General features: G+C 46.0%; 2 protein-coding genes across 2 annotated transcripts; both read left to right on the top strand.

The window, feature by feature from the left end:
• Positions 1–605: 605 nt before the first annotated feature.
• Positions 606–1,579, top strand: LOC133269291 (G-protein coupled receptor 35-like). The gene has a single exon (XM_061453431.1). The coding sequence runs from the start codon at positions 659–661 to the stop codon at positions 1,577–1,579; it is 921 nt and encodes a 306-aa protein (XP_061309415.1). The 5' UTR covers positions 606–658.
• Positions 1,580–3,252: 1,673 nt separating this feature from the next.
• LOC133270339 (G-protein coupled receptor 35-like) lies at positions 3,253–5,533 on the top strand. Its single transcript, XM_061455494.1, is given in 2 exon segments — positions 3,253–3,289; positions 3,349–5,533. Coding segments are annotated over 2 exon segments (921 nt in total). The 3' UTR covers positions 4,233–5,533.
• The last annotated feature ends 6,309 nt before the right edge of the window (positions 5,534–11,842 follow it).

Genomic DNA, 11,842 nt, shown 5'->3' with positions numbered 1-11,842 from the left:
AGCAGAGGCAGGACATGTGGGGGCTGTGCAGCCACGTGAACAGGAGCTCCACGTTTGCAAGGCAGCCCAAAGGCTCAGAAACCTGCCCAGTTAGAGCCAGAGCACGAGCACATCCCCCAAGCGACATCTGCTATGCCCTTGCAGGCCTTCACACCACTCTTCTGTCTCCCAAGCCAGGAGACCTGGTACAAGAGCTTTTGCTCATGGATTGTGCTGGGCTTTGGTTGCTGCAATCCCTGCCTAGTTCATAACCAGGCTAAGGGTAATCTTGCCTCATTTGCACAGCCTGGCTTAAGGAATCCCATTCTCACAGGATGCCCTCACTATCTATGGGGTTTCTTCTCACTGCTATTCCACCCCTCCATTCAAGATACCACTATTTAATAAAGACTGTCTGCCATGTCCTATTGGAGATATTTACTCCTAAACTGAGGAAACATAAACAAAGCTTGACAAAGGATGCATCCCAATTAGAGGCTGACTGAGAAGGCCAGCTTTGTAGACGCAAATTCACATTTGTGATGGGCAAAATACATGTTTACTTAAACACCCTTTTTTTCATAGGATATGCATCTGTTAAGGGGGAGGAGGAAAGTGTTACCATGTCTTTTGCTGTTTCAGGTCTCAGAACATCACACAACTTCCGCACAACAGGACAATGAATGTGTCCAGCAACTGCAGTATCACAAGTCTAGAACTTTATCACCATGTCCGCCTCACTGAACTTGCTCTGTATAGCGTCATTTTCTTGTTTGGAGCTCTGTTTAATGCCCTTGCCCTCTGGGTGTTCTTCTGCAAGATAAAGAAGTGGACACAAACAAGGGTGTATGTAATCAACTTAGTCTTTGCAGACTGCACCTTACTTTTCATGGCTTACTTGCTCTGGAATAAGTCAACCCAAGACGAACTCTGCCAGTTTATAGAGACAACATATTTCATCATCATGTTAGTGAGTATCTATGTAATTACATTTGTCTCCATTGACCGATACATTGCCATAAAACACCCCTTGAAAGCCAGGACCTTCAGGTCTCCATCAAAGGCAGCCCTTCTCTGCGGTCTTCTGTGGGTCTCTGTGGTAGTCGGTGCCACTGCACAGATCTGGCAGAGCCAATCCACCCTCTGCTTCCAGAAGGATACCACCGTGCCTGCTGCTCTGAGCCTGCTTTCCATCTTCTTCGTTTTTATTCTTCCATTGGCAATCTTGACTTTTTGCTCCACAGAAGTGATCAGGAGCCTCAAGAGAGGCCTGAACACCAGTTCACCAGAGGAGAAATCAATCCAGAAAGCTGTTCACATTATTTACGCAAACCTGATGGTGTTTCTAGTATGTTTTCTGCCAGCCTTCTTTGGGTTACTTGCCAGGTTCGTAATGGATAGCATTGGAGCTACCTGTTTCATGCTCCAGGTTATGAAGAACATCTCCTCCCTGACAAGGTGTATTGCCACATCTAACTGCTGCCTGGATAGTGTCTGCTACTACTTTGCGACCAAGGAGTTCCATGAAGCCCTTCTACCACCCAAAACCAGCAGTGATAAAACAGATCAAATCCACCCCTTGCAGACACACACTTGCTAAAGGAAAGCAAGGAGTGGAAGGAGGGAGGCAAGAGGGATGAAAAACAGCAAACCCAAAACAATGAAACCCAGTGTCTCTGCAACATCAAGAGAAGACACATCCTCAGTGTTATTGGGATAACTGTTGCCCTTTCTCTCTGAAGAGATCATAGAACCATAGAACAGTTTGTGCTGGAAGGGACCCTCAAAGCTCATCTAGTTCCACTCTGTTGCAATGAGCAGGGACACCTTCAACTAGATCAGGTTGTCCAGAACCACATCCAGACTGGCCTGGAATGCCTCCAGGGATGGCACAAGGTCTTTGTTAGGTTTAGCATTACTAAGTGAATTGTAAATTACACCCTATGTTTCTATTAATTTCACAAAGCTGTGTGAAAGTGTGTATGTAATCTCTGGTCATTAACAAGTCTCCATTCCACCCTCCAGTTACTCTTATGAGAATACAAGTGAACCATGTATGTCTCCCTGGGTTTGTTTTTTTTAATATCTAAAGTCTATTGATCCTTATTGTCAATACATACAAAAAGAATATATCGTGTTTTACCTCATTGTGTATTTCAGGCTGTTTGCATTATTAAATTAATCCAGTTTATTTATTTCATATTGCTTTGGTGGGGAAGGGGGAGGCTTCAGGCAGTAACAGCACCTTACTAAGCAAATGATCCGACAAAACACCCTAGACTCTGTTAACTGCCCCTCGTCTTCAAGTCAATGCATCAGATAGATGTGAAGGATGTGTCCTCAACATAAAAGGGACATGGAACTGTTGGAACAAGTCCAGAGGATGCCACGAGGATGATCAGGGGCTGGAGCACCTCCCATATGGAGACAGGCTGAGAAAGTTGGGGCTTGAACACCGCCAGGGATGGAGCATTCACAACCGCCCTGGGCAACCCATTCCAGTGCCTCACCACCCTTATAGTAAAGAACTTCTTCCTTATATCCAATCTAAACTTCCCCTGTTTAAGTTTTAACCCATTACCCCTTGTCCTATCACTACAGTCCCTAATGAAGAGTCCCTCTCCAGCATCCCCATAGGTCCCCTTCAGATACTGGAAGGCTGCTATGAGGTCTCCACACAGCCTTCTCTTCTGCAGGCTGAACAGCCCCAACTTTCCCAGCCTGTCTTCATACGGGAGGTGCTCCAGTCCCCTGATCGTCCTTGTGGCCTCTTCTGGACTTGTTCCAACAGTTCTATGTCCTTTTTATGTTGAGGACACCAGAACTGTACACAATACTCCAGGTGAGGTTGAGATTAGACTTGCGCTCACAAGTCTCTCTTTCTTCTATCTTTGGACACCTTGGACTAGATCTGCTAGGGCTGGTGGTACTTAATGCCGAGTAATTCCTCCCCAGCATCCTGCAGAGAGAGTGGGTTCATGGAAGCATGACATAAGCCAGCTCGTGCCCAGACAGCCAAGTAGGCCAACAGCATCCTGGCCGGTATCAGCAATAGTGTGGCAGCAGGGTCAGGGCAGTGATCATCCCCCTGTACTGGGCACTGGTGAGGCCACACCTCGAATCTTGTGTTCAGTGCTGATGAGCTGATCTGCAGTGCAAGGGCAGGAGCTCCAGAGCCATGAGAGTGGGGCACTGCAGCAGGCTCCAGTACAGACAACCTGTCCCCAAGCTTGGTCTCATGCCTGCCCCCTTGTCTTGCAGAGACAACCCAACATGGAGAACTGCACTGAAGACTACGACATGCAGAATGGCATTGTGCTGTTTCAGTTTACAGTCTACATCCCAGCATTGCGCCGTTTCAATTTACAGTCTACATCCCAGTGCTCTCTTTGGGGATCCCACTGAACGCGACTGCCTTCTGGGTCTTCTGATGCAAACTCAAGAGGTGGACCAAGACCAGGGTGTACATCATCAACCTCATAGTCGCAGACAGTTTCCTGCTGTTTGCCCTGCCTTTCTTGATATATTTTACCACATATGAGCATCCCATAGACAACCTGTGTTTCACCATACAAACGATCTACTTTACAAACATGCCTATGAGCATCCTGATCATCACCCTGATAGCGATCGATCGATACATTGCAATCAAGTTCCCTCTAAAAGCAAAGATTCTTCGATCCCCACTGAAATCAGCATCCATCTGTGGGGCTCTTTGGATAATACTAATGATTTATTCCTACTTGTGTCCACAATTTCATAACAAAAAGGAAAAATTCTGCTTTTGGAAACAATCTACTCAACCTAGTTATACATTGTTAGTGTCCGTCATCTTTGGCTATTTTATCCCCTTAGTGATTGTGACTTTTTGTTCAGTACAAGTCATCAGATGTCTCAAGAAGAAGATGGTCACGAGTCCTCATGAGACAAAATTAATCCAGAAAGCAATCCACATTATTTCTCTGAATCTGTGCGTGTTCACTGTATGTTTTGCACCCTTCTACATTGCCCTGCTCTCGCGGTTTGCAGTGGATGTCGCTGGAGCTTGTTCTCTGCTCTCAGAAGTTAGTGCCTGTGTTCACATCTGTGCATGCTTAGCAAACTCTAACTGCTGTTTGGATGCATTTTGTTATTACTTTGCAGCTAAGGAATTCCAAGAATTTCCTTCTCTGTTCCCCACTTGCCTATCGATGAGGTGCAAGGTGAACCAAAGCCAAGAATCCCAGTCACCCACAGATCAAGTCATGACATAAACAAGGTGTAGCACACTACAGGTATTAAGAGCCACAGGGCTGCTGAAGTTTTGAGGCAGAGGGAATAGGACCATCTACAGTATTTGCAATCATTGTAGCTACAGGCATAGCTGCAAAAAGGGGCAATCCCTTCCAAGGGGTCTGATATTAACTTGAATTTTGTCCTTCTGTCCTCAGTGACTTGACTCCAGCCTTGACCATAGTCTTAGACCACTGTATTGCAGCTTCAAGAGGGAGAGCATATGGGATGGAGAATAGATGACAAGGCCACTGTTTCCACCATGCACTTATCTGTACATAACATGCAATTAAACATAGGAAACAGCACCCATACAGCAATACACAAATCCACTTCTGGTACTGTTATACAGATGGTCACTTAAAACCAAGAAAAAAAAAACCCATGCACTACAATGCTGAACCTAATACATCTGTGCTGCTCACACCAAACCATACACCGGTAGTTCCCTGACAGCCTGTATGATTTCAAAGCTTGCAGCTATCACCAGGACACAGCTATTGCTGTGTATGGAGTAAAGACAGTGGCCTGAGACTATTGCCCCATTCCTGCCCTTTAACACTTGTATCAGCTTGTGGCAAACACCCTGGTGTTTGTGAGACTAAAATCATTGCGGGTATAAATAAAGCCATTACTGCATGGAAAAACAGAGCCCCACAAAGCACTGTAGACCCCAGAACAGAACTTTTGCGTTGTGCCTATCAGGTATAAATCTGTGAAGTGATCTCACCCAAGCAACTGCTGTAAGTCCTGGTGACAGGTTTGCTGTACTTCAGTGGGATCAACTCCTCAGTAGGTATCCTGACTGGTGAGAAGGGATCGCATCTGCTCAAGTTGCCACAGCCTCATGCTGCATGAATGTCGATGCTCAGAAAACAGCAGTGAGCAACATGAAGCAGATGCAGCCATGATCCCTGCCTTACAATCCATACACAGTTTTCAGGGGAGGTTTGATGAGAGTGAGGTGTGTGAGGCCTTTCTGTACAGATAGCTCAGACCCACAGCTGAGGGCTTCTTGGCACTGCCATGTGTGATGAAGCATTGCTTTGGATTTCGTGCTTTTTCTCTTTCAGCTGCTTGGAGAGCGGACAGCAGGGGTTCAACAGCTTTCCCACACTTCATTTTGAGACATTTAACCCTGAAGGTGTCCCTGCTCATGGCAGGAAGGTTGGAAATAGATGATCTTTAAGATCCCTTCCAACCCAAACCATTCTATGATTATACAGAGAACCTTAAGCTTTCCTAGCTGGGTCCTGGACCATGCATCAACGTAAATGTCTGGCTTTCCAGCTACAAATCTCCTCTACAAATCTCTACAAACCTGCCCTTGCTGACTATGCACTGCGTACCCTCCCACCCCACAGGGAAGTGACAACAGAGCAGCTCAAAACACTTAAACCACAAATGGAAATCTTGGCCCACTAGAAGGAAGTGCCCCATAGAGTCAGCATGGGAAACATTATAGAGTTGTTGAAATGCATGTGATAGCTGTATTGCCTTTGGCTTCATGGCCCTTGACTCTGAGCGTCTTCTGTCTTGTAAATACCTAAACCTTCCTCCAGGGAATGCAAATCCATATTCTGCTCATTTAAACCTACAGACAACTAACTTTCTTGGTGACAACTTACAAATAGTTTCCCTAAAAGTGTCCTGTCATCTTCAAGTGTCTGCAGACCACATGCTGAAACCGCTGTCTAGACACCAGCCAAACAACATATGAAACAATTACTCCCATCACAGAAAATTCTCCTCATCCAAAGATTAGATCCAACTTTTTGTGCCAATACCTTGGCACAGGTCCCTGCGTGATGGAAACTCAGCATAAAAATGGATGAAACCATTCAGGTCAGTCAGTTGATCATTTATGTACCAATTTTCTTTGATGTATTATTTAATGCTCTGACATTGATGGTCTTTCACTGCAAGCGGAGCACATGTGACCAACTTAATCACATCACACACTGCTTGGCCCTCATTCTGCCTTTTAAAGTCTCTTTTCAAAGAGAGCAAAAGAAACCAGACACAAATTGTGCCTGAACTGAAGAATCATCTGGTGCTTAAGGAGATGCGCGAGCGTTGTCACCCTTGTAGCTGTCAGCAAATACACTGCTATTGACTATCCTTAGAGAGAAAGGGGCTTAGGGTTCCTGTTAGCCCATTCTCCTTTATGGTGTGCTGTCAATGCCCATGACAGGCATCACTTACGTGTCCAGGCAAGAGGTGTTCAGCAAGGAAGACATCTTCTGTATTCAGAAATAGCTCAGAGGGCCTTCAAAAACAGTCTTTCCTGTAGGATCCCAGTCGGGCTTCTGCATCTCATTGGTTATAATGAGTGCCTGTTCCAAACAGATTATTATGAAAATGTTAATTACTTCGAAGAGAGATGAAGGCTGAGCCATATCAGCCTGTTACCCTACTGTTAACCCAGAAAGCAAACTACATACTTGTTCTCCAGACCCTGCCATGTTCATGCTTTCTGCCTGTTGCCATGGGGCACCTTGCCCAATTTCCAGTGAGCTCCAATGAAGTTGCCTACTCTGAAATACAAAACAGCAGCGCTTTTGGTCCTGTGGCCTCATGGATAGGCCTCGCAGGATGGCAAATAAAAGCTGCTGTTGAGATCCCATTTGCTACTGCTTTATAACCAAAGAATTTCAGAGCAATTTCTTCCCCAAGCACAGAGTTTTCAAATCCAGGAAGGATCACAGACAAGGCGCTCTATTAAAGAAACTAAACAGCTTCCATAGAGTACCCCAGCCCGCAGCTAAGCACCACACACCTGCCCGCTTACTCCTGTTGATGCCAAAACCAGTTCAAATGTGCTAAAGCATTTATAGCTGGCATTCCTACACATAGCCAAGCTTGCTGCATACAGAGCTGTATGAAGTGAGGGGTTTTCTCTTGTAGGAAGCAAACTGAGGCCTCCACTGTTCATGTTCTAAATTAAAAAAAAAAAAAAAATCAAATCAGGTGTTTCTTTTCCTCATTGTAAAATAGAAATTGTTGACTTCACAATCCCAGTCATCATGAAGGAACAGTTTTTATTGTTTGCACTGACTGTCAGGAAAACAGAAAAAGAAGCATTTTTTTTGCAAGTGATAATGAAGCTATTTCATAGTATTAGATCTATAAATAAATATTCATTCACCACCATTATACCTCAGAGTCCTCTATTATTAACGCTGAACTTATACCAGAGATTGTGAAAAGAGACTTAGCTAACATGATATAAAAGCTGCCTTACAACAGGCTACTTCCAGTGCAACCCTAAGATGAGCAAGGAACTTTCTGATTACCTGAAGAGGCAGATACTGCCTGGGACAAACATTAGCATCTGCTTTACATGTCAAGTTAGAATTATGTTAATGGTGGGTTTCCGACCCCTGTCTTCAGTCAGAACAAAACCTCAGCTCCATGAACGCTCCCAGTAAGTGAAACAGCACCTTTGCCACAACAAGCCATGGAACCTGGCCCGCAACAAACTAGCGGCCATCACACAGCACTGGAATAGTTAACACTGCTATCCACACAGCACTGGAATAGGTAACACTGCTATCCACACATCTTTCTGATTTCCTTGCACAGAAGCCTGGCTCACAACAGTAGGAGGCAGCAGCCACAGTCCATCAGAGCTCCAACAAGCAGAGTTGGACCACTGCATTCTGCTGATGTTCCAGCAAGATAGAATCTCTCTGTCCCTGAAAAGGAAAAGATGATGACAAAGGCTTAGACTTTAAATGAGGAAATTGATGCTGCAGCACAAATTTAGGCTGTGGAAAGCAGGGGAGACACAAAAAAAAAGCAAAAATAACATGCAAGGAGAGTAATCCAGATTCTTGCTTCCATGTGAGCAGCCATCAGATTCAGTATTTTTGGCCCTTCTAAGCAGGGAAGGAGGCGCTGGCATGAGGCATAACTTCACTGTGCTGATGCTATGGGAATATGGAGAGGCTATAATACAGAGAGCCCTGCAAGGCAGACTAGGCCAAGGTCTTCCCTCACAGAAAAAGGAGGCAGGAAGCCCATCAAACCTATTAGCAAACCATACCAGGAGCAGAGGAAAACCTCACGAGAAGGGCTTTCTTTGACTGAGAAACAACCTCAAGCAGAACATCAGGCAGAGCTTACAAGGGAAGGAAAAATGACTGTACAAAACAGAGTTAAATCTTAGAGATTGGACCAATGCGCATCATTGGTCCAAGGCAGAGGTGATAAAACCTGCAACTGGATGGAAGGGGACCATCAGCAGCTGCAAGAGCCTAGAGGGCAGCTGGTACGGAGCTGAGGTGGAGAAAAGCAAAGCATGACTATCCTGACCCAGTGGTGTCTAGGAATCATACAGAGACCCAAGAGCCACACCAGGAGACACACAAGGTCTCTGCAGGTAACACCTCATCATAGCTTTGCCTACTGGTAGCTGGTGTTGAGTTGCTCTGACATATCCTGGTGAACCTGATGATCACAGCCACCTGTTTTGTGCCTGGTAACATGATTTGTCCCTCCCTTGAAGCCTCACCAGGCTGATGGGAGACACAGCTGCCCTTGTCTGCTGACCACAGCACCAAGCTGTGGATGGGAAACACCACACCAAAGGGATGTTATGAGCTGAGCTCCCTTCAAGCTTGATTTTGACTGCTCATGGTTAATACTGCCAGTGATTACCTTGATACAGACAATAAGAATATATGGACAACATCTGAGGATGATGTAAAGTGAAGTGTTTCATGTACAGTGGTGAAACTATCAGAACCCAGGAGCTGGGTGACTTTGAAAACTGAAGTACTAACAAGGACCATGACATGAAAATGATGGCGGTTGGCGATCAACGAGCTGGGTGTACTAAGTCAGTAACTAATTTATAAGCTTCCACCAAGAAGTAGCCTAAGAAAGGCAAAATCAGTCCCTGGAAACTCAAGAGAAGCATTTAAACCAAGCTCTATACTGAGCATACTCTAGTAACAAGGAATTAATCTCAAAGGCTGCTTTGTAATGCACAGACAGACAATGCAGAAACACTTCTGACGCTGCTTTAAGACAACCTGGAGGCTAGCCAAGAGCTGCAGATGCACATAAATGTTGCAGCGCTGTCCTATGGTTTGTTTGCTCAGGCTGCTTTCCAGCCTCAGGAGCCTGAACCCATGGAGCCATGTTCCCCTTACATGGAAAAACCAAAGACACCTCAGACCTCCTAGGTCTTTTGTGCCCATGAACAATTGCACCTGGAATATACTCCTGCATTAACTCCTTTGAAACATCCTGTCAGCAATACTGACCTTAGATCCAGGGTGATAAACTCATCCACTAGACCAGACACAGCTCACCTCTTTATTTCACATGGCTGCTGATCACATTTTCTGCCATGGCATTGGTGAGCCTGGAACTGTGGCAGAAGCTGTAACACTTCCGAGATGCAAACCAGCTTTCACAATCCTTGAAAGGCAGTATGCAGACCCCTAAATGCTACCACCAAGGACATCATTCAGTGGCAGCTAAAATTAGTAAGAGATATACCAATGACTGCTCTGATCACTAATGAGAAATGATGCAGAGACACCTCAGGAATGAAGAAGAGGACAGCTGTCCTTTTGGTGCTCATCTCCAAAAGGATTTTGAGCTGTAAGGATGCTGGCGGGCTTCTCCTGAGCACCACCATAAGGGGAAGGGATAAGAGCTGGGTTTAGGCATCCCTTTTCCATTATCACCTGGTTGTAACAGCTCACATAACTCCTAGGTGCAGGATCAGAGTCTGGCCCGAAACAGAGGCCCGAGCATTTTCCCCTGCTGTTGAGATTGCTCTGGAACCTCAAAAGGCCCGAGCTCTGCTCTGCTTCAGGGCTGCACAGAAAGTGTCAAACCACTAGAGGGAAACCGGACCTCAGCTCATCTCGACGGCAAACAAGGGGGATGGAGGAAGAAGGAAACACAAATTGGGGTTAAATGAAAGGGAGGGAGGAAAGAAACAGGAGTGAGGCAAACTAACCATGAGTGTCAGTTCTGGTACTTCTGAAATGCATTCAGCTCCACTGAGATAACTATCATTCGTGTTCTTACCTGGTCACTTCCATGGGGGCGGGATAGGAAGCAGGGACTGATTTAAACAAGAATGTCTTTTTTCAGTGGAATTCCCATTCAGCTGCAGAGGGCTCATAAGAACAATTCTCAGTCATGGAGATGCTGCAAGGGCTGGAGCAGCTCTGCTCTGGAGCCAGGCTGAGAGAGTGGGCAGGGTCACCCTGGAGAAGGTTCCTTAAGGAGAAACCTTAGAGCAGCTCCAGCACCTAAAGGAGCTGCAAGAAACCTACAGAGCAGCTTTGGAGAAGGGCCTGTAGGGACAGGACAAGGGGAATGGCTTTAACCTGAGAGAGGGGAGATTGAGATGAGCTCTTGGGCAGAAGTTCTTCCCTGTGAGGGTGCCGAGGCGCTGGCACAGGGTGCCCAGAGAAGCTGTGGCTGCCCCATCCCCGGCCGTGTTCAAGACCAGGCTGGACACAGGGGCTTGGAGCAACCTGCTCTACTGGAAGGTGTCCCTGCCCATGGCAGGGAGTTGGAACCGGATGAGCTTTAAGGTCCCTTCCAAGCCAAACCATTTCATACCATGACATTTCTCCACCCCTGGTCACAGGCAGGAAGGTGTTAAGTCCCCAGCTCCCCACTCCTCTCTGGGGACGGGCACTCACTGCAGGGGTCAAGCTCTCCCCTTGCAGCACTCCAACTCACAGGGCAATTCTCCTTTCGGAGACAGCCTCCTGGAAGCATGCAGCCATTTCATCCTGTTTCAGGGCAACACCTCTTCATGCACTATCACTGCAACTGGCCAGACATTTCCCCTTTCCTGGGGGAAGAGAGGGAAACCAATGTGTTTGACTTCTGGAAAAGCTTTGATTTGTGATAAGAAACATCCTGCACACAGGAAAAAACACACTCAAGTAGTTTTGGAATGGCCTGGCAAACTGCTGTACCTCGAGAAGAGCTTCTCAAAACCTGTACTTTCCTGTTATTGTCCATCTATGGGCTATATAGGCTGAGATACCAGGAGCATTGGAGATAAAGACTGTGAAAGTAGTATTTTACCCTGGCTGCTCTCCTCAGCCGAAGCCACTGCAGTAAGCTGGCGTAATGTGTGGATTCACACGCTGCCAGCACCAATTCAGCCTCTGCTGCTGCAGCTTTCTCTGCACAAACACTCACCCCAGCTCTAAACCTGGCTCCCACTCACATTTGCCTAGGAGCTCTTGTGCCTCTCAACACTCCCTCATGTGGCCTAGGTCTGAAGGTGCAGTGAAGATGCTGCTCAAACGCTAGAAAGACCAGATGAAGGGACAACACTTAAAGTAATGCTCTTCAAGTAATGCTTAGAAATAATGCTCTGGCCATTGTTAATTTATTTGCAATGCACAAATGAGCACACTGGGGCAAGCTCTCATCATTAAATTTCAGTATGAGAGAGCAGAATCTCACAGTGTTTGCCGTAAGTGATCCTCTTTAACAGTAAAAATACATCATTTCTTTTACTGTTAAGCACGTATTGTGCTTGTACAGGTTTACTAGATTATTTTCCATGTTAGATATAATAAACTGTGTACAACTGGAA

The sequence above is a fragment of the Pezoporus flaviventris genome, unplaced genomic scaffold (genome assembly GCF_033815535.1).
Source record: "Pezoporus flaviventris isolate CSIRO_AGI_PZ_B2104156 unplaced genomic scaffold, CSIRO_AGI_Pfla_v1 ptg000001l, whole genome shotgun sequence".
In the NCBI taxonomy this organism is placed as follows: Eukaryota; Metazoa; Chordata; class Aves; order Psittaciformes; family Psittacidae; genus Pezoporus; species Pezoporus flaviventris.
This window is presented reverse-complemented; position numbering and strand designations above follow the sequence as displayed.

What these genes read in the sequence shown, in the direction of transcription:
- LOC133269291 (XM_061453431.1), top strand. Translation starts at nt 659, where the DNA reads ATGAATGTGTCCAGCAACTGCAGTATCACAAGTCTAGAACTTTATCAC.